Genomic DNA, 23558 nt, shown 5'->3' with positions numbered 1-23558 from the left:
ACAACAAAAACTAAGTAATCTCAAAGCAAATAACAGCACTTTTCAGAGCCATCTTTGCAATGACTTTTAATCAACTGATCATTTAGTGGATTGATGCAATTGAAGTAAATGATTTGTAATTATTTAAGTATTTAAAAGTGATAACTAACTTCAGCTGCTGTTTAAGAATGTTGAATATGTAAAATTATGATTTAAATTTCAATGCCCTTTTTTGTGAAATGTAAATATTAATTATTTATATGTTTATTATATTACCTTTAATATGTAATTACTAATAAATAATGAAACATCAATACAAATGCAGTTTGAAAAGGTGATTCTTGAACAATTTTCTAATGCAAACAACGTGCTTAAGTGTAAATAAATTGTTTGAACTCAAATTAACAAATCAAACTGTTAAATGTTCAAGCAAATTTTACTCTAGAACAAATAGCACTTTTCTGAGAGCCTTTTTTTGTGAACACCAATTTTGATTTCATGTCATTTAATAATGGTTTCTTCTACATTTTTGATGTAATTTTTACATTTGTAAATTATTTTTTGACAGTATATTATTTGAGAAAGGTTTTGTATTCAGAGTGATGCTGAAACTTTATGCATTCATTTTCTTTGTTGTTGTGTATATTTATTTAGCAAATAAGATATGTCAGGAGCTTGGTTGTGGAGATGTTCATTACAGTCCCAAGCCTGGAATGTTCAAAGGACAACAGAGCAAACGAAATGTATTTCTTAATTGTGTTGGCGATGAGAAGTTCTCTTGGCAGTGTATGGAGAGGTCAGACTGCCGGGAGCGAGCCAGTGTGATCTGCAGCAGTGAGTGTATACTATTATTAAACAGCTCTATGGAGTATGTTGTTCTGATTGGGGTAAATGAAATGGTGCTGAAACGGCTTCTCAGTATTTCCATGTTTTGTGTGAGAGGTAAAATGCACATTTACACAGAAATACTTGTATTACAGATCACAGGAGGTTCAGTCTACGAGATGGCAGCGATGCTTGCTCTGGGTTGGTGGAAGAGAAAACTGTGAAACAAAAATCATGGAATCCTGTTCAGCCGGCAAATGTGAAGCCTGAAGTCATCTGTCCACAACTGAACTGTGGTTCCACTGGAAAATTTACAAATGGAACTAACATCCTGACGTGCTCAGGTGATGCTGAGTTTCAGCTTTAAATAATATTACATCAATAAATATAAGTAATTATTATTAATAGATTTAATATGTTAATAATAACTAGGTAATTATAAATAAATAAATGTTCCATTAATACTAGTTAAGAATTACACAAGTTTTTTGTACAATGGTTTAGTGTTAATAAATTATTTTGTTCTATCTCAATTTAAATGAATATGTTTTAATGTGTGTTGAAATGTAGTATTATTATTATAGGAAATAGGGTTGACATTGTGTGTTGAAATCCCAAGTTCAAAGTTAAACTAATGTGAAAATAATTCCTGGAATATCTATATTTATTTTATATATGTATTATATTTATGTACATGTATTGTGGTATAGAACATAAATTGATTATTAAACAAACCTTATTTAAAAATATAAATAAAATTAAAAATGCATCACATGACCAAAATCAAGTGCTTTTTATGCGTAGATATACAATACAGAAAACTTCATTTGAAAATGATTTTAATAGTAATAATAATGAAATTTTTGTACAATTTATGTCAACTTCTGTCACAGAATATATGCAGATTTTTTTATATTTTACATCTAATTTAACATATGTATTCTTATCTTATAAAACTTTAATTATAACTACACATTTTTTTAATACAATGTATTAGATTTTTCCCCCTTTTTTATTAGACATTGTAACAAGTAATTTTGCTGTGTTCACAGACCGCGTGAAACTCCAGAATTTCACAACAGAGTGTTTTGGAGATGTTTCCATTGCTGTGAATGGTATTATCTATGAAGTGTGCTACAGTGAGCAGGATTCGTTTCAGTCCCGTAAAAAGATGGGGGCTATGGTCTGTCGAGAGCTTGGCTGTGGTGAGATGCTGCGTGTAAAAAAGGGCTCCTTTACTTCTAATGGTTTTCTGAGTAATGTTGATTGTCAGGGTGATGAACGGTCACTGTGGCATTGTCTGGCAATTCATGAGAAAAAACAATGCTGGGGAACCAAAGTTATATGTTCAGGTAACTAAGACAGCTTTGCAGGTAATTATAATAAACTCAGAATCTAGGACAACCAGAATCACCCATAACTGATAAACTATTTCATATCAATCTTTTTTTTTTTATAAACGGCAGGCAGCTTGGATGTGCGTTTGAGTGACGGTCTGGGTCGCTGTTCTGGACGTGTAGAGGTGAAATGGGAAGGCTCATGGAGGCCCATTGGCTCTGAAAACAACACTATGAATTCAGACGTGGTGTGTCAACATCTAAACTGTGGTGCATCCTCAAAAATAAACAGACAACTTTTCACTGAAGGAGAAAAGACACTGCAATGGCTGTGGGATGTCAGCTGTAGAAGCTCTTCAGCAAAGCTCCATGAGTGTTTCGAGAATACTGTCTTGAGGACACCTCGTCAAAACGAGAAAAACAAAGAAATCATTTGCCAAAGTAAGACAATATACTACACACCAGTCATACTGCTCAAAAGTTTAGAATAATTAAACTCTCTAAAGTCTCTTATTGAGGTTACATTTATTTGCTAAAGTAAATAATTTCTATTTGAATATGTGATTTATTTCTATAATGGTATTGCTGAATTTTCAACAACATTACTCCAGTCTTCAGTGTCACGTGATCCTTCAGAGATCATTCTAATAAGATGATTTTCTGCTCAAGAAACATTTCTTCTTCTTCTTCTTCTTGATATTAATCTTAACAACATTTGTGCTGTTTTTTTTAATAATAAAAAAAAAAAATAATAAAAATTAAAGGTATAAATTACATTTTAAAATCAATCAAGAAGGAAAGCTATTTTAAATTGCAATAACAAATATTTCATAATATTGTTGTTGTACTGCATTTTATAATAAACACATCTTTGAGCATAATAAACTTCTTTCTAAAACATCTTAATTATTCCACATGTTTAACCTGTAATGTAATATAATACCAATCATGTTTGGATGTTTAGTAATGTTTGATGCTTTTTTGTTTACATAATTTTTAACAGGCTTTCCATGAGTCCAGTAGTTTTTAGTTTTGCTTGTTTGGTAAAAAGTCTTAGGTGTTACTCTGATTATATTGCCTGTGCAACATGCAGTAACCACAAATCCATTTTATTTGTTCTCAGAGGAAGAACTGAAGTTCTTTGAAGGTGATTCTCCATGCGAGGGAAAAGTGCGCATCAAGCAATTTTATGATAAGGCTGTCTGGCTGCCTGCAACACCAGAAAAAGCCAATGACACATGCAAAGCAATGCAGTGTGGAACTCTGGTCTCCTTTGAGAAAAGCCAAACCACAGATGCCAAAGTCAAATGTTCAGGTACAGTACATGTGGCACCAGAATTGTCTTATTGTTTTTAACCTACTCTCATAAAACTATATATTTTTTACACAATTTTGTGCCAACTTAATTTAATTGTGTTCACTCTACCTAATGTATTTACAATTGAATTTTGCATAATTAATTGTATTAAAACCACATAAATCAATTTTGTTGGCATGATTAACTGGGTAGTGGATCTTTAGTTTCCAGAATGCTTAGCAAGGGACTGCATTAGAAGAGTAATTGATTAATGTTCAGTAATGTTGGACATTAAGAGGAGTTTCTGTAATGTTTTTGAATTTTGTTCTTACCATTGTGTGAAAGAGTGTTGTCTGTGATTAGGCTGTGGGCACTCAGTGAGTAATCGCTATTGCAAAGTCAGTACTTTTCTCATTTGTTCATTATATGCATTGTGTGTCATGATAAATGTACTAGATTGTTTAAACATAAGAATATTAAATAAACCTCATTAAATTTATATACCAGTATATAAAAAAAATTGGTCCCATATAAAAATTTAGTTTTACAAACCTAAACCACATAAATTGTGTTCTAAAAACTAAATAGATTAATTTTAAATGAATTAAATTAAATGATGTGTATAAATGTTCTTCAATGGCATTGAGGGTAGTGAATTCTTTTTTTTTCTTTCTTTTTTTTTTTGGAGCATATTATATAACCGCAGTTTCCTGAAAACCTGATTATCTTCTGCTAAGATGCATGTAGTTTTATTTTCTAGAAGGTCAAAAGTTACATAGTGTAGCTTTATCAGTTTTGTGTGTAAAATGCTTGTATTCTTACTGATGTCACATGTAGGGACAAAGACTCTGGCACTTGAAAACTCGCTTGGAGAAAAATGCTGGGGAATGGTGAAGGTCTGCGGAGATGACCAGTGTGGAGGGGTTTGCAGCAACAATTGGAGAACAGATGAAGACTCCAGAATGATCTGTGGGAACCTGGGCTGTGGAAATCCAATTCAAGCCAAGTTACCACTTCAGATAAATAATCTACCTGCCACTTACAGTAGTGTGTACTGCTCAGAAAATGTACAAAATATGATCATGTGCAATTTTATTCCCAACAAAAACCCCACCTGCAAATCCCTAGCCAACGTGATATGCACAGGTAATGTAAACAGTCGCTTCATTCAAGACCAAAACCTCACATTAACTCCTGCTTTATTTATCAGAACTTTGGGCTTGTCACAGTCAAATTGTTCAGGCTTAGAATGTGTTCTGTTCCATGTTTTATATATAAACCAAACAGCCGGTGCTTCAGCGTCTATCTGTAGTGCAGGAGGTGGGCGCTTCGGATTCTAGAGAGCATTTGAATGATCAGAAGATTTGATGAGAAGATGAAGTACAATGTGACGTCAGAAAAATCGTTGAGCCGTTTTGGCGGAAATGACGAACTGCAAACTTTGAATGCTTATATCCTTAGGATAGTGTTATTATTTGCATATTTCAAATTTTACATTGTTGATTCAACAAATTAAAGAACATTGTTAATATGTAGAGAAAAGTGGTGGAAACCAAGGACTGTGCAATTATTTTCTGTGAAACAAAAGTTTCATGTGTTCAGAAAAGTGTTCATCATTTTAGTGACCATGCTAGCAATTATAAACAAAGTATAAAAAATATAGAGTTTTCATGTTATGATAGATTTTTAACAAAAAAATAAATTTTGTACCAAGAGGCTGTTTTAACACATCTATGGGGCAAAAGGACCCCCATGTCTGACAAAGCAATTTGCTTTAAACATTTACAGCAAAATCAGACAGTTTTGCTTAAATAATCTATAATCATGAATTACAAAATTAAAGAAACTATTTGAAACTATTTTGTTAGCTAATGCTAACTGGCTAGATAACTAGCTGCCAGAGGCTAAACTTGAGGTCATTTTGAATATAAAATGCAAATATTTTAAATCAACCAGCTAGTTAGAATATATCTAATGGAAGAACAAGGGATTTGATGTTCAAAACAGAATAAATACATTAATTGCTCATTGCCAACTGGGGGCCTTTTACCCCACAGACCAGTGGCGTAGCCACAGGTGTGCCTGTGCCACCCACAGTGGCAGCTGGCACACCTAAAAATAGATGCAGAATTATTTTTTATAGTCTCAATAAAAAATCTTTACTAAACTTGGGCTATTGTTGTTTACTTAGAATATATATATATTTTTTTGTTCGCAACTCGGTTGATTCAGATCGGCACTTCGGAGCCTGTTCGCGACTCGGTTGATTCAGATCGGCACTTCGGAGCCTGTTCGCGACTCGGTTGATTCAGATCGGCACTTCGGAGCCTGTTCGCGACTCGGTTGATTCAGATCGGCACTTCGGAGCCTGTTCGCGACACGGTTGATTCAGATCGGCACTTCGGAGCCTGTTCGCGACTCGGTTGATTCAGATCGGCACTTCGGAGCCTGTTCGCGACTCGGTTGATTCAGATCGGCACTTCGGATCCTGTTCGCGACTCGGTTGATTCAGATTGGCACTTCGGATCCTGTTCGCGACTCGGTTGATTCAGATCGGCACTTCGGAGCATGTTCGCGACTCGGTTGATTCAGATCGGCACTTCGGAGCATGTTCGCGACTCGGTTGATTCAGATCGGCACTTCGGAGCATGTTCGCGACTCGGTTGATTCAGATCGGCACTTCGGAGCCTGTTCGCGACTCGGTTGATTCAGATCCGGACTTCGGAGCCTGTTCGCGACTCGGTTGATTCAGATCGGGACTTCGTAGCATGTTTGAGATTTTTTTAAATTCAGATCTGGACATCGAAGCAGGAAGTGTTTGTCAAACAGTTAATTGGTGATAAATGAATATTTGGACTTGAGGCTTTTTTTTTTTTACCTCTCGATTCAGCATGTACATGGACCCACACACAAAGGTGGACACACTCTAGCTTGCGTACACAGCGTTTGAGCCCAATACATGCCTCCCACAAATTGAGACTGTGTCACGTATAATCACGCATAATACTTGCTCAAAAAAAGTTGGTCGCTATATCTGGAGTCACCAACCCTTCGATCCCGGTCGACAAGTCGATCTTGGAAGCATTTTAAGTCGATCACGAAGATTTTTCAAAATCTGAGAAAAAAGGTGCCTCCGCTGACTGCGCGCGCACCTCCCGAAACAGACGAGACATTTATACTTGACACAACTGTTTTAAACTGAAAACCAGACCATACAACTGATTTAGACGCGGGTGCCGGTGTGATGAGATGTACTAATATCCGTCTGCTCGGGCATGATTGTTTTAGGCCTGTAATTGATTGATTATTGAGGTAATAGGGATGGCACAGTTCGCTGAAATAAAAAAAAACCAAACCGTTCGGTTAACCACACACGGTTCGGCACGCACTTCAACTTAAATCTGACAAAGCATCTGTAATATCATCTGTAATATGTCTTGCTATAAATGGCACGTAAAAAAAAACAGGGTTCAGCTAATAAATGTTTCTGTTGATGCATGCGCATTCTGGCTTCCCAGACATTACAAAAACATGAAAAAAAAAAATCTATATTGAGCAACTACAATTCATTTTAATCCTATAATTATATATTATAATTGATTTAAAGTGAATAAATTGTAATGAAAAATAAACAAAATGAAATCGCTAAAGTTCAAAATTATCGTATTTGGAAGAAAATTATTACATTTAACAATTAACTACATTTTGACACGACCTGCAAATTAACACTAGGAGTATGTTTGTACGGAAGCAGTGTGACAAAAATACTATCCCATAATTTTGCACAGTAATCTGACAATAAATGTGGCACACCCAGATTTTCATAGGCACACCCAGAGACTCTTTTCTGGCTACACTACTGCCACAGACTATGATTTTTTTTTTATTATGTAATTCTGAAAATATAATTATATTTTTTTAAAAATAACACATACTCTCTATCTACAGGCCCTACTGTTCTCATATGTCATTAATAATTGTGATGTTCTACAAAACAACAAGCTTTAAAACACTTTTTTTCTTACTTACCACATAAACCAAAAATTTGCAATCGATGTGTCACCATTCAACAGTTTCTCTCAGACGCTGAAACTAAAGTGTGTGTGAAAGTTTTTCGAGCACATTAATATTTCATATGTCAACTGCTGTTTAGTTTAAGACTGCTTGTCAAAATATGCTCTTTACCCTTTCTACAGAAATATAAGTGTGACATATTGTCAAACCCATGACTAAAATGGGAATAGTTCCAACAAAAATTAAAATTTGCTGAAAATGTACTCACCCTCAGGCCATCAAAGATCTAGATGAGTTTGTTTCTTCTGGAAATCACTTGCTCACCATTGGATCCTCTGCAGAGAATGGGTGCCGTCAGAATGAGAACTGATAAAAACATCACAATAATCCATAGCACCCATTCACTGCAGAGGATCAATTGGTGATGTAAAACCAAATTTCTTCAAAATGTTAATTTTACTTCAGTTTGCAAATTACAGAAGTATGCCAAATACTATATTAATTTTTTTTTTTTTTTTTTTTTTTTATCACCTGGATATGTATAATATATAACACTGGAATAAATGCTCAACTATCCATTTAGTTTCCATCCATTTTCTGGGTCAATATTAAGACAAATGTAAGTATGTAAAAAAAAACATTTATTTCATCCACATTTTGGATGTCCTGAGTGTGAGTAGATTCTTAGCAAATTTTCATTTTGGGGTGAACTATTCCTTAAACACAGTTTAAAATTCGATTTAAAGAACATTTTCTGGAGTTGTTGATCCATGCTTTTGTGTTCTCAAGACTCGACTATGGTAACTCACTCTATATTGACGTCTCCCAAACATCTTTGAGTCTGCTGCAAATAGTATAAAAAATGCTGCAGCCAGACTTTTGTATGTGACCCACAAATACGATCACATCTCTCCCATTTTGGCCTCTTTGGGTTTGTTACCCATTCAAGCTGAGTTGATTTTAAACTTTGAATTTTTGCTTATAAGAGCCTAAATGGATTAGCTCCATCATATTTATCTGAGCTCCTTCAGGTCTATAAGCCACTTAGATGTTTGAGGTCTGCAGACAAAGGGTCTATGCTTGTTCTGAGGATGAAATGAAAGAAATGGGGGGTGAAAGGGCCTTTGCTGTAGCTACCCCTAAGTAATGTAACAACCTACCACTTAATCTCAGATCTGCTCCTACATTAGGCATATTTAAAAGTCGCTTAAAAATCACCTTCCTCTCTATTGCCTTTGCGAGAGTAGAAGGTTGAGTTTTATTGCTTTTATGGTTTTGTGTTGTTGTTTTATAATGTGATTTTTCCCTTACCAAAATGTTTTATAATGTCTGTACAGCAATGTGGTGCAACTCCTTGTTGTTTGAATAGTGCTTTAGAAAAGAAAAAAAAAAATAAATGAAACATTTATTTGACACACTCTTCACAGACAGCATCAAAGCTAGACTGGAGGATCCAAGAGACAAATGCGCTGGAAAAGCGTCACTGTTTTACGCTGGGAAATGGACACCCATCTGTAAAGACAGTCTTGATACAAATCTTAAAAATGTAATCTGCAAGGAACTATCTTGTGGCGAGAGCATAAATGACCAACATGATTGGATTTTGAATGAAGAATCTAAATCTACAGGACTATCAAGAATTAAATGTCTGGATAATGCCAACTCTGTTTCCAAATGTGACCTCAAAGAGGTTTCAGAGAAAGAATGTATTGTTGGCTATCTGAAATGCTCAGGTACTCACCTTTTTTTTTTTTTGTATCCCTTTGAGAACAAAAGGTACCAACACTTTAGCCAAAGTTAGTTAGCATGTTGATAACAACCATAACAACCCATGACTTGAGTAACAACCTGAAGTAATCATAAATCAAATGTGCTTTGCCTATGAGTTTTCCTGATTTGCACATGAAGAACCAGTTATTTTACAGATAAATTATGTAATGACGTCATCTTTACGGAGAAGGTTGGTTTGGTTCTCCATTGCAGTCAGACAAGGCACCTACAGTATATATAATTAAACTTTTAAACTTAAATTTTTTTCTTTAAGTAGATTAACTTCTTTGTCAGATGCGTAGGGGAATTTTTACAACATGAAGTGTGTAGTTTCTGCAACTCCTCTGACCTTTGACCTCTGCTCCTGCACATGTGAAACAAGGTTTTTGATATTTCTGCCCTTTATGTAACAGCATGGAAACGATTGCTCCTCTATAATAAGGAAGGAGAATGCAGTGGTCCAGTATATGGTCTGCGAGATAGGAAAACACCCACTCCAGTCAGCATAAGTGGATGGGGCAACGAGGAAGGACAAAAGCTGTGCGAGTATCTACAGTGTGGAAAACACATACCACACATCTCTAATTACACAAACACAAACACAAAAGAGTGGTGGAACAATACCTATAATTGCTCAGGGAAAGAGAATATTTGGGAATGCGAGAGCAATGATCAGCCCGTCCAGAATCAACAGCAGTTAAACATCAAGTGTGACCGTAGGAATGATCTCTTTCTTCCTTTTGTTAGCATCCCTAACACTTGCCAAGTTGCCAAGACAATATTTATTATTTTCATTGTTTAACTTGTACTCTATTAAACCATTAAAAAAAAAAAAAAAAATGCAAAAATGCACCTCAGGGCAACAAAAATCCCACATACACATATATTTTAATAATAAGTTGAGTAGTGGAGAAACACTTATTTATTTATTTGTTGCAAATTAATTATACATTAATATGGATATATATCAAAGAAGCTTTACTAGTTTTTGAAACTAATATAAAAAAAAACAATAAATTATTAAATAAAAAAATCATATAAATAAATATTTTTATTCAATAAATTATCTCTAAATTAACAAATTATTTTTACAGAAACATTAATAGAAAAACACGTCTTTTCCCAGAATGTTAAAATTGACCCTTACAACATGGCAGCATTTTACCAATTTATTTGAATATCCTTGGTTGCAGTTCAGTCATTCTCTTTTAATATCCTGAAGTGAAACAAACAGGAGTCAGTTCTTAAATGATGAATTTTCTCAACCCTGCACAAAGAGTAACACTTCACTCTCATATTACAGAAATATCTGATTGTCTGATTTCTCTCCTCTCCAGATAAACCTCCAAAAATTAGGCTCTCAAACAACTGCACAGGCGAGGTGCTCATAGATGAAGAGCATGTTTGTGCATCCCGGTGGGATGCTGGGATGTCCAACAAGTTATGTGACAGCCTCAATTGTGGTAAGGCACTCTACAGCTGGACCACAGAGTCCAGAGAAAAAAATACTTGGCATTTCAGCTGCACAGGCAACGAGACATTGATGTGGCAGTGTGGCTCTAGAAAAGACAGCTGTGAGAACATCCTCTCTGTGGCCTGCAAAGGTGAGTCATACACGTATTTCTGGACTGTAATTAAGACTGTTACTGTAGTTAAGTTAAGTTTTGTGGATGTTAGTCCATTTCATGTTTGCTCACACGTGTCCTCCTAGTTCATGTTTGCAGATAGATGCACGTTATAAAATATTAAAAACATTAGTCATATTAGTCATATATCACATTAGTCATAATCAGTGCTTTACTTTCAGTGACAGAAGTTATATTTGTATTGCAGATAGTGTTGAATTCAACTCTACTGAGAAGTGTGGCGGGAAGCTTGTGATCAAGTATCAGGGGCGATGGGAATATGTCTGTGGAAAACTGACTCCGAATGATAACAAGAAGTTTTGTGATGTGCTTAAGTGCAATGATAGCCGAGAATTGCTGGAAGAACAGATAATAGAAAAAGAAATAAAGGTTAAAATTAATTGCCCAGAAACCCATTACAACATTTTTCAGTGCATGCACCATCTCAATAACGATAAATGCAGTCATGGACCTGCTGAAATCAAATGTGGTAAGGTAAAAAAAAAAACACAGATGCCATACACTTTAATATAGGAAAATATTTTTTATTGTTCTGGGATTTGTTTTGCTGCTGCTTGCCTTCTTGCATGATGTTAAGTAGCTGTGAGTTTACTTTAACAAAGTTTCGTTAACATTCTAACCTGTGAAACTGTTTCATTAAAACTGCAGGTGATCCTTCAGAAATTACTCCAACTGAAGGTTATACTCAAAAAACTGCAGATAATACTCCAAAACCTGAAGGATATACTCCAAACCCTGCAGATAATACTCCAAAAGGAGGTAATTCTTCAGTGGGTCTGATATTGGGTCTGTCAGGAGCTGTGCTGGGGTTGCTGATTTTGTTTTTAATGTGGAGAAATCGGAAACGTCTACTTTTAGCCTGTGAGTATCACTTGCACCAGAAAGAGATTGTTCTGATTCGCAGATAAACATTATTTTTTCATAATGAAGTTACAGCGATATTTGAAAGGTCTTCATGTTTTTAACCTGTTGGTGGCAGTGTTTCCCACTCCTTGTCTCTCTACACACACTACACATCAAACAATAACCTGTAGAATTAATAGAAGCATACTTTTCTACCTGTTTCTGTTTTTGCAGTAAGATATTACAGAAGTAAAAAGGGCAAAGACGTCAACCCAGATGTGAATGAAATGGATAAGATGGATACAGAGGACAAAGGTATACTGTAGAATTTAATTATTATTACTTTGAACAATGTAAATGTCAAGACATAAGCAAATGTTTTCATTAATTTCTAAATGTTATTATTATTATTATTATTATTATTATTATTATTATTATGTATTTTACTGTTGTTATCTAATAAAGACAAAATCATTCACACATATAGATAGATAGATAGATAGATAGATAGATAGATAGATAGATAGATAGATAGATAGATAGATAGATAGATAGATAGATAGATAGATAGATAGATAGATAGATAGATAGATAAACAGACAGACAGACAGACGTACAAAATATATATTGATTTTATGAATGTATGTATTGGTAAATAATGTTCTAAAGCAGATGTATTCACTCTTTTATTCATATGTTAATTACAAATATTTTTTATAAGCAAGTATGTATGTATATATATATATATATATATATATATATATATATATATAAATTTTTAGGTTTTTCTGAAGAAAAGGCAGCATTTTTTGATAATGATGACTACGAGGATGTGGATTCTCTCATGGACAAGTCAGGTGAGATATTGAAAAATTAGTCTTATAACAGCAATTGTCCATTTCATTAATTTCAACACAATGTATGTCAGTCAATCCATCTTTTACTTAGTCTGTTCATTTTAGTTTTGTTGCCTGACAGCCTGCACATTATCCATCCAAATAAATAAACTAAGACTATAAAAAGTAAAAGTAAACCATAAAATAATTCTGTTAATCTCGACAAATTTGAATCAACAAAAACTGCTGATTTTTTTTCTTTCTTTTTTTCTTTTATGTTTGATAAACTAAAATATCATGTGAAATAAGTATAAGTGATTTTTACAACCAAAGATTCATATATAAATAAAGATAAATAAAATAATTTATATGTATATCTATTCATGAAAGAATAAATCATATTTGGTTTCTCCAACAGGAGAGGAGGATGAAGATGACAGAAAGAGGGATTCTTCTGGGACAGAATATGATGACATTGAGGGACAAGCCAATGGAACCTCTCCTTCTCAAACCCACCATGATGAAGACCTCGACATCCCTCTCCTTCCCAAGAGACCCGAGAACATTCTTGGTACATCGCTTAAATGTACACTTCACTGTATGTGTGTGTATGTGTGTGTGTGTGTTGTGTGTGTGTGTGTGCCTTTATGAAAATGGTGCTGAACTTTTCCTTTGTGTTCTCATCAGATCAGGACACCTATGAAGTGGAGACAGAGAAACAGAAGGACTGTGATGATGTCATATCTGTCGAGGCTACAGCCAATGAAAATGCAGGGATGACAGGCACACAAGCTCATGTAGATGTAGACGTGGATGAAGGTGCAGATTCAGATTTAGATGCAGGTCTGTTTGCAAATGCTGATGCAGATATGTTGACCACAGAGGTAGAAGTTCACGCTCAAGCAGAGTAATAAAGCAGCCACGAGACCAAATTGTTATTTTAAGTTAATATTAATAAGTGATAAGATTGTATGTTCTTATTACAGTAGAAAATTAAAGGGATAGTTCACCCAAAAATCTAAATTATGTCATTAATAACTCACCCTTATGTCGTTACAAACCCGTGAGACCTCAGTTTATCTTTGGAACACTTTTTAAGATATTTTAGATTTAGTCCGAGAGCTCTCAGTCCCTCCATTGAAGCTGTGTGTACGGTATACTGTCCATGTCCAGAAAGGTAAGAAAAACATCATCAAAGTAGTCCATGTGACATCAGAGGGTCAATTAGAATTTTTTTGAAGCATTGAAAATACATTTTGGTCCAAAAATAGCAAAAACTACGACTTTATTCAGCATTGTCATATCTTCCGTGTCTGTTGTGAGACAGTTCAAAACAAAGCACTTTGTGATATCCGGTTTGCGAACAAATCATTCGATGTAAGTTTTTTTGAACCAGTTCACCAAATCGAACTGAATCGTTTTAAACGGTTCGCGTCTCCAATACACATTAATGAACTGACTGAACTGCTGTGAAGAGAGAACTGAAGATGAACACCAAGCCGAGCCAGATAACGAACAAAAGACTAACTCGTTCTCAAGTCAAGAACCGTTTCCGTCTGATTCGAGAACCAAGGAGCTGACGATACTGCACATGTGTGATTCAATGTGAAGCAGACCGACACACAGAGCGTCTGAACCGAACTGATTCTTTTGGCGATTGATTCTGAACTGATTCTGTGCTAATTTTATGAGCCCAGGTAAACCGAAGCCTTGAATCAAGGGCAATCATCGGCAATGATGCCATTAAGTCGAGTGCAAAAGAACCGGTGAACAGTTTTCTTCAACCGGTTTATTGAATCGAACTGTCCGAAAGAACTACTGGTGATCCGCACACTGATGCGACCGGTTCTTGACTCAAGAACAACTTTTGTTCATTATCTGGCTTGGCTCGGTGTTCATCTTCAGTTCTCTCTTCACAGCAGTTCAGTCAGTGTACTGTTTGAGTAAATGATTTACTCTGGGATATTCGTTTGTTTTAGCTCAGAGGGAGTGTCAGCCACATTAAAGGTCCCGTTCTTCGTGATCCCATGTTTTAAACTTTAGTTAGTGTGTAATGTTGTTGTTGTTAGAGTATAAATAATATCTGTAAAATTCTAAAGCTCAAAGTTCAATGCCAAGCGAGATATTTTATTTAACAGAATTCGGCTACAAAAAACGACCCGTTTGGACTACATCCCTCTAGTTCCTGCAGTAATAACGTCACTAAAACGTTTTTTTTGACTAACCTTCGCCCACATGTATACGCAAAAAGGAGGGCGTGGTCTTGTTGCTCTCCGACAGAGAAGAGGAAGAGCTGCATATGTGTTTATCGCCATGTCGTCGAAACGCTGTTATTTTCATCTCTGAGTCCAATCATCTTGTTTTGGGCTTCCCAGGGATGCTGTACTTGGAGATTAATGGTAACAATTTATGTTTAACTCGGTTCCCAAAATTATAATCCACTTGTAAAACTATGTGCAGCACATTTTGCTGAGGACATCGAGCTTCCTCAATCTCAATCAGTTTAATGCCGGATTCACACAAAGATTATTTCTGAAAGATGGAGCAGTTCCCTCTTTGTCTGGAGGAGGCGTTGTTTATGGACCACAACCGGTAAGTGTATTTTATTATTTAAGTTGGTGCGTTAAACAGTTTCTGTAACTTATTACACAGAGGGCAACGCTGTTTAGCTTTGTTAACTAGATGTTAGTTAACAGTAAAAATACTGTTTTTTTACACGCGAAACATGAACACATGTTATATTGCACACTGTAAACACAATCAAAGCTTCAAAAAAGCACGAAAAATGGGACCTTTAAAAAAGTTAACAGCTTAAGTCTTTTGTGGATTAATGCATATTGGAGACGCGAGCCGTTCCAAACGATTTAGTTCGATTTGGTGAACTGGTTCAAAAAGATCCGTTACATCGAATAATTTGTTCGCGAACCGGATATTAGGGCTGTTCGATTCTTTTCCAATTCTTTTTCATTTTATTTTATTTTTATCTATTTAAAAAAAAATGACAATACGAAAATGTTAGTTTTTTCAGCTTTGCCCATGAAATTAGTCATAGTCCAGCTCAGCAGGGACATGTGTTTGTCACATGAATTAAATAAGACATGAAGAGTCTAAAATAAATATGTACAGTTCAGCTGAATGATGAAATTTACTTTGTTTACTTTGCACAATATTAACAAACTGTACAATGAAACAAAATAACCAGAACATCTATGACTGATAGAGCTCATGGTTTATCTGTCAATCAGATGTGCTCTCGGCCACTGGTCTATGCTCGTGATGTATTCTTTTGTAATTTCCATTGGCTGATAGAATTGTTTTAAAAAAAATAGTATTTTAGATGGTAATAAGATCAAGACCCTAAATGACGTCATTATCTATTCTGTCATGCAGCGCTCAAAAATGTGGACAAGCCAGTTCCACCATAACTTTATTTAATTTTTTATTTAAAGTAATCTTTTATATCACAACTTTACTAATTATGGATTTGCTGAATTGTGCTTCTGAAATGGAAGGCTACATCCTAAAATTCAATTGATCAGTACTGACTCTTTTTATTTCTGTTTATTTTCCTGAATTTAGATGTGTGTAGCCTTTGTCGGATGTAGCCTTCCGTTTGAGAGACTCCCATAGATAATCTTTGTTGAACTGAAAAACACTCTGAATGAGGAGTCAATTCCCCTTGATGGAATTCCAACCTTTGGAATCGACGCTCGATACCCAACTTCTCAGAATCGAGGAATCGATTATTTTTGGAATCGATTTCCAGCCCTACCGGATATCACTACACTGTTGTGTTTCGAACTCTATCACAACAAACACGGAAGAGAAGACAATGCTGAATAAAGTCGTAGTTTTGTGCTATTTTTGAACCAAAATGTATTTTTGATGATTCAAAATATTCTAACTGACCCTCTGATGTCACATGGACTACTTTGATGATGTTTTTCTTACCTTTCTGGACATGGACAGTATACTGTACACACAGCTTCAATGGAGGGACTGAGAGCTCTCGGACTAAATCTAAAATATCTTAAACTGTGTTCCGAAGATAATCCGAGGTCTCACGGGCTTGGAACGAGTTATTAATGAAATCATTTAGATTTTTGGGTTAACTATCCCTTTAAGAAGAAAATATGGATAAACCAATGCTGTTTAATGATGCTAACTCTCAAGATTTCTCTCAAGATGTATAAAATAAGGGACACATACACAAAACTGATTTGGAATAACAAAATATCTAATTGTTGTCACAAAAGTGTATGAACTGAAGAAAAAAGCTAATTTTTGTGCTGACAAACCAGTCAAACTTTTTTGTAATTCTTAAGGTTTTGATGTGTAATTTTGATTTGTTTGCTTCTTCTTTGCTTGATTTGTTTTTCAGTCTGTTAAAGCTCATGAGCAGGCCCACATGAACTCAGCAAAAAACCTTGAAATTCAAACGTAATAATAGCTTATCATTATCTTGTTCATTTGATATGCTAATATCTTTTAAAAATGTAAAAGATCAATGCTTATAAAATTTCCAAAGCCAGGTACAGTAACACTTTGCTATCACAAACAGGAGGCCAGAGTTCACTTGGTTCACCCCCCAACTAAAATTTGCTGAATTTTCCAACCCGAGTTTGGACACTACAGATAAAACAAACAAAAAAAAGCATTATGTCACTTCACCAATGGATCCTCTGCTGTGAATGAACGCCATCAGAATCCACAAGTAATACACTTGACTCCATCAGTTAATGTCTTCTGAAGTGAAACGATTTGTGTTTACAAGAAACAAATCCATCAAGGCATTTTTTTTATCTTTGCTTGATCTGATTCAAACAAGATGACTTTCACAGTGGAAATAATAAATATTTTGGATAGAGAATTTTTATTTTAGCTGGAAGCAGCAGTTTGAAGTTAAAAACATCTTGATGGATATGTTTCCTGACTGGATTAATTGTGGGTCATTGTGATGTTTTTATCAGCTGTTTAGACTCTCATTCTGACAGCACCCATTCACTGCAGAGGAATTATTGGTAAGCAAATTATACTAAATTTCTCCAGATCTGTTCCCATGAAGAAACAAACTCATCTACTTCTTGGATGGCCTGAGAGTGAGTACATTTTCAGCAAATTTTAATTTTGGGGTGAACTATTTCTTTAATACACAATGTATATATATATATATATGGACAGATAAACGTTCAGCTGTCCATTTAGTTTCCATTCATCTTCTGGATCAATAATTAGACAAATGTTAGCATGAAAAATAAATTGTTATGCAAAAAAAAATAAAAAAATAAAAAAACAATCAATTCATCTGTAACCACTAGTTTCTTAAATGTTGCATAATATTACTGAAAAAATGTAAAGATAATGCTCACCAAAAGTGAAAACCTACTCTAGGTGCTATTTTGGCACAAAAAACAGTATATTTTACTTACCGTGGCCTACTCGTGAGCAAGTGTATTAATTTTTGAAAGAGATGTTTATTATTTTAAAAGGAATTATAGTTTTACACAATTTTACAATAAGAATCTTATTTTCTATTTTTGTATATACAGTATTAAGTATTAAGATAAAATCAAATAATAGATTGTTTAGAAATTGTGCAGCGATTTTGTTTGATCTGCCTTTTTATTTTTTGGCTTGTTTTGACTGATTTCATATTAAAGTAATTGATGGCTTTGACTCTTTTGTACATTATTATGACATTTAAAGGTGTCAGTTTCATGTATCTCAGTAAATCTCAGAAGAGCTGGAGGTGAAACCGTGTCAGTGGAGTCATGCTCTGGTGCTGTGTGTTAAACTGTATTGTTCTATAACACCTATAGTTTGATTCACAGCACAAGAGTTTGCTCTCCTTGCTTCATCAGGAATTCTCCTTCTAATTGCAAACATGTCTGATTACATTTGGCATTTACTCACACATGGCCAGCTTTAAACACAGTAACAGCTGCCGTGTACTATAACTAGTAGTACTAGTGTTACTGTATTTTGGTGACGTCTTTCTGTGGCCGGGAAAGTTCACATGTCATCTGCTTTACTCTGGGGGACTCGTTTGTAAGTGGTTTGTGTAAACGGAACATGTTTTTTTATTTATTTATTTTTTATTTTTTAAGAGAACTAACCGTGTGTCTTTAGGGGCCAGAATCTTTGAATAGAACATTCCAAAAATCAAATGAGGATTATCCAGGATTTATTTAACATTCACTACAGTTCCATGAAAATCTTTTTTATTACAGTCTGTTTAAAAAGATTAAACATGGCTGATAGTGCTGATTTTAACTAATGAATGTGATGCTAACAGTTTCCCTACTTAAAACATGGGTGGACATGTTTGTCTTTTGTTTATATTGTTGTTTTGACCTTTTATAACTTATTCTAGCAGTTGGTTTGCTAAAGTGAGAGCTGAAATAACCTTCACAAACATGCCTGTGGATTGCTGATATAAGAAGTTGTTGGCAGTGAGATTGTGATTTTCCATAAGAGCAAAGATTTATTAGCAGTAGTGCTGCATGAGCCGCTGGCAGGAACACAGAGCCCATCGGTTCCTCAGCCCTCCATTGATGGCATCTGTTCCTCAAAGCATTGTGGGATACTGGACAGAGTGATGCCATGTTGTGGGGTTACAAGTCATAATCGATTTAGATTTTTACACATTATATAACAAATTGTTATTTGCTGGAGCTCTTAAATGCGACAACAAATATTTAATAAGATGTCATATACTGTATGCAATTTGTTTAAAATATAAAATTAAAAATATTATAAAAACATAAGTAATTTAACTAATGTAAAAATTCATAAATACAGGAGAAATTGTTTCTGTAGTTTTAAACTATTTTGTTTTCTATTTGAATATATTTGAAAATGCAAAGCTGAATTTTCAGCATCATTACTGCAGTCGTCAGTGTCACGTCATCCTTCAGAAATCCTTCTAATCTGCTGATCAAGAAACATTTCTTATTATTATCAATGTTAAAAACAGTTATGCTGCTTCATATGTTTGTAGAAACAGTGATTTTTTTTTTTTTCAGGACTCTGCGAGGAATAGAAACTTTAGAAAAACTTTTATTTAAAATTAAATATATTACAAATGTCTTCACTGTCACTTTATCCTTGCTACATAGCAGTGGTTTTGAAAGAAAGAAAGAAAGAAAGAAACATACTGACACCAAAATAGAGAAAAAAGTACTGACCCCAAACACATACACACACGCACAATATTTCAATTCAATGCACAATCCAGAAGCATGTTTCCAAAAAGATAGAAGATTAAATCTAATCTAAAACGAAATCTGAGTGAGGTACTTTTTTGATACATTTGCATAAAAACAATTTTAAAACTTAAAAATTTAGCTAGAGTATATGATTTACTTTCTGATGCATTTATGGGAGAAAAATATAGATGTATAACAGAGTTGTGACTGGTTTTACTACATCCACTGTGGTGTATTTCAGTGTCGTCGTAAAATACATAAAAGTCAAGTTGTCGGGTCTGTCAACAAAGTCCCAAAGCTCAATGAGCATTTTCAACATATGTTGCATGACGTTTAGTTTAAAGCACTAAAAAGATCTGATCTGAGAAATGAAATGATCTGAGTGGCATTTATTGAATATATCAGGCAATTAGAGCCTCATATCCATGCAGCACAGAGTGATGACTTCATTTCCATTCTAGCAGGTGTCAGAGTTCCAGGAACTGACACTGTACCAACATGTTTACTAGTGTTGTTGCTCTAATGGCCACAAAAAAAGGTATTCAGACACTTAAAATGTCTGGATGCATATGCGGAATTTAGGAATATGAACTCTATTCACTTACTTTTCATCAGTTTTGACTAATGTTGTCGATATTTTAACTGGACATATGAAGTCAGTTCACCTTGAGTTCACACAAGTGTAGTTCTTTACATTAACTGGCAACCATAAAGTGTCCAGTAAAAGGACTATTATTGTTTTGTACACTTTGTAAAAAGAATCTGGCTTAAAGTAACAACCGAAACAGATTATGAGTCATTGCTGAGGAGTCGAGCTTCAGTGAAAGCTGTTAAACCCTTTACCCCATGATGGGCTTTTGGCTGCCTTAGAGGATTTAGTAATGAGGCCTTTGATTGGAGCAGCTCATAGGGACTGCAGTAACATGATCCCGGTTAGTGTAACGCTCTAAATTTGCTGCAAAGTGAAGGGAGCTGCTGGGTTCAGAACTGCTGTCAAATCACCAGTGTGACGGCACCCCACCGGGACGGTTTCTCTAGAGCCGGGCCTAAACAAACACCAGCCCAGAATCCATCAATACCACACCAGCTGCAACAGATGCCAGGAGACCTCTGAATGTTCAAAAGAGAAGGTTGCAGTGCTTTCGGTGTTTGTATGTAATAAATTACTGAGGTTACCAGCAAAGGCCAACAGTGACTTGGAAGAGATTTCAAAGCACATTTTGACATGATACTATCTACAGAATGTATGTGTCTTAAAGAACATTAGATTCGTGTAATGAAGTTTGGAAGGAGCTTGTTTGTTTGATCCACTGAATCATATTTATACCATAAGCAGCTGCTTACCTCACTCCAGAAAGTCCAACTTTATTTTTAAACACGTATCATATATTCTTATTATTTATTTATTTTTCTTTCTTTAGTCAAGTAGTCAAGTTTAGTGAAGAGCTCTGTGCTCATCTGTTATGAGCAGCATGCCAAATCTATTTGTGACCTTAGACCACAAAATCAGTCATAAGGGTCTTTTTGTTTGTTTGTTTTTTTTAGATTTGCAACTATTTAATAATCTGGAATCTGAGGATGCAAAAAAATCTAAATACTGAGAAAATCCCATTTAAAGACGTCCAAATGAAGTTCTTAGTTATGCATATTACTAATCAAAAATTAAGTTTTGATAGACTGTATTTACAATAGGAAATTTACAAAATATGTTACTAGAATATGATCTTTACTCAATATCCTAATGATTTTTTGCCGTGAAAGAAAAATCAATAATGTTGACCCATACCATGTATTTTTGGCTATCGCTACAATATACCCCAGCAACTTAAGGTTTTGTGGTTCAGGATCAGTTTTTTTTTTTTTTTTTCTGTCAAGCTAGAGAATTATATGAAAAAGTGAATCAATTATTTGTTTTGACATTTAAGGCGGAAAATGACCAGTACATCGTCCAGTAAATTTACGGATATTTCCTTTAGCACTAAACACTAATGCAATGCATAGTTCAAAATGTGGGTAAAACACCTGTCAAAAATCAATACGGAAAATTCTGGAGTACTTTATTTTACAGTGGTGTTCCACATGTACATACTAGGTACTTATTAAAGTAATTACAATAACTGGGTGATAGAAACCCTTAACCTACCCCTAAACCTAACCTTAACTTATTTAGTTATATTACCCAGTGCTTTCTTAAATAAGTACACTTTTTAGTTCACCTAAAGTGCACGCACTGTAAAATAAAGTGCAGCTGAAAATTCCTTCATATTAACAGTACACTGAATGAATGAATGAATGAATGAATGAATAACAGTTGACAGCAGCCCTTCCTTTCCATAGTATTTTCTTTTTCCACTATGGAAGTCAACGGGGACCATATGCTCTTTAGTTACCATCATTCTTCAAAATATTTTATTTTCTGTTCAAACGCTGAAAGAAACACACAGGTTAAAAAAAGTTCAGTTTTTTAAATTGGTAAAAATCTGTGTCAATCACTTTCTCAAGCACTAGATTTATCCTTTGATAATGTGTCTTTAATAGTGACATGGTCAAATCATGAGCACACAGCAAACAAGATATTTGATATTGAAAATATACACAGTTGATACCAATATACAAAACATAATACAACAAAACGTGGATAAAAACATTAGTAAAACACAACAGTAGTTTAAAATGTACCCCTCATCTACATTACAGATATGGGAAATGTACATATTCTGTGTATTTTTTGTGCACTGGACCCTCATTTCTGCTTGAAACAGAAGTGACTGGCAGATCATATAATAATACAATATGGATAATTACTGAAAACCTTATTTTGTGTGGAGGTAGAGGATTGAATGTGCGCGTACAGAAATTGATATCAGAGACAAAGGGCAGGAGATGGTCCACTCCAATAAAAATAAAAATGCTGGGTTAAATATGGACAAACCCAGCAATTGGGTTGTTGTCAAACAACAGCTGGGTTAAATTTTTAACACAACCTTCTGGGCAGTTACCCAACCGCTAGGTCAAAAATGGTTGCTAATAAAGAATCACCTGCAAGTGAGTGTGTGGTCTTATACCTCTTTATGCTACTTTGATGTCTTCTGACCGGCACCTCGGATAACAAAATATGTAAATACAAAATATTTTTTGAGAAAAGTATATATATATATATATATATATGTTCCTGTAGCTCAACTGGTAGAGCACTGCGCCATCAAGAAAGCAAGCGCAAGGTTGGGGGTTCGATTCCCTGGGAACACATGATATGTAAAAATTGATAGCCTGAATGCACTGTAAGTCGCTTTGGATAAAAGTGTCTGCTAAATGCATAAATTTAATTTAAATTTAAATTTAAATTTAAATTTAAATTTAAATTTAAATTTAAATTTAAATTTAAATTTAAATTTAAATTAATTTAATTTAATTTAATTTAATTTAATTTAATTTAAAATTTAATACACATAAATATATATACATATAGATATGTGTGTGTGTGTATACTGTATATATTATACACACACATGAATAAATAAATATTACCTGATTTTTCGTAATTCATATATTTATAAAATATTTTGTATCATAAATTTGATCAGATTTGAGTTTCTGTGCACTTTATGGAATCCTGTACAGCAATAATGTACTTTTTCTCCATCAAAATGTATTCTTATGTAGACAACTAAATATAGAATTTAAAAATGTAAGTGCATTACTTTGTATATATATATATATATATATATATATATATATATATATATATATATATATATATATATATATATATATATATATATAGTGTATCTATTGTTAATTAT

At 34.3% G+C, this 23558-nt stretch overlaps 1 protein-coding gene across 1 annotated transcript; it reads left to right on the top strand.

Annotated features, from left to right (window-relative positions):
* The first annotated feature begins 692 nt into the window (after positions 1-692).
* LOC113107915 (scavenger receptor cysteine-rich type 1 protein M160-like) lies at positions 693-13458 on the top strand. Its single transcript, XM_026270752.1, has 13 exons — positions 693-813; positions 960-1148; positions 1857-2156; positions 2271-2582; positions 3265-3456; positions 4276-4584; positions 9636-9938; positions 10560-10826; positions 11056-11169; positions 11946-12026; positions 12515-12568; positions 12966-13118; positions 13235-13458. Exons 1-13 carry the CDS (start codon positions 693-695, stop codon positions 13456-13458), a joined length of 2619 nt encoding a protein of 872 aa, XP_026126537.1.
* Positions 13459-23558: the final 10100 nt, after the last annotated feature.

The sequence above is a fragment of the Carassius auratus genome, chromosome 8, assembly GCF_003368295.1.
Source record: "Carassius auratus strain Wakin chromosome 8, ASM336829v1, whole genome shotgun sequence".
NCBI lineage: Eukaryota > Metazoa > Chordata > Actinopteri > Cypriniformes > Cyprinidae > Carassius > Carassius auratus.
The sequence above is the reverse complement of the archived record's forward strand: the minus strand, read 5'-3'. Positions and strand labels throughout refer to the sequence as shown.

Coding starts and splice junctions, on each gene's coding strand:
- LOC113107915 (XM_026270752.1), top strand. CDS start 693: ATGTTCAAAGGACAACAGAGCAAACGAAATGTATTTCTTAATTGTGTT. Junction 1,149..1,856: donor TAACATCCTGACGTGCTCAG/GTGATGCTGAGT, acceptor CTGTGTTCACAG/ACCGCGTGAAACTCCAGAAT. Junction 12,569..12,965: donor TTCTCTCATGGACAAGTCAG/GTGAGATATTGA, acceptor TTTCTCCAACAG/GAGAGGAGGATGAAGATGAC.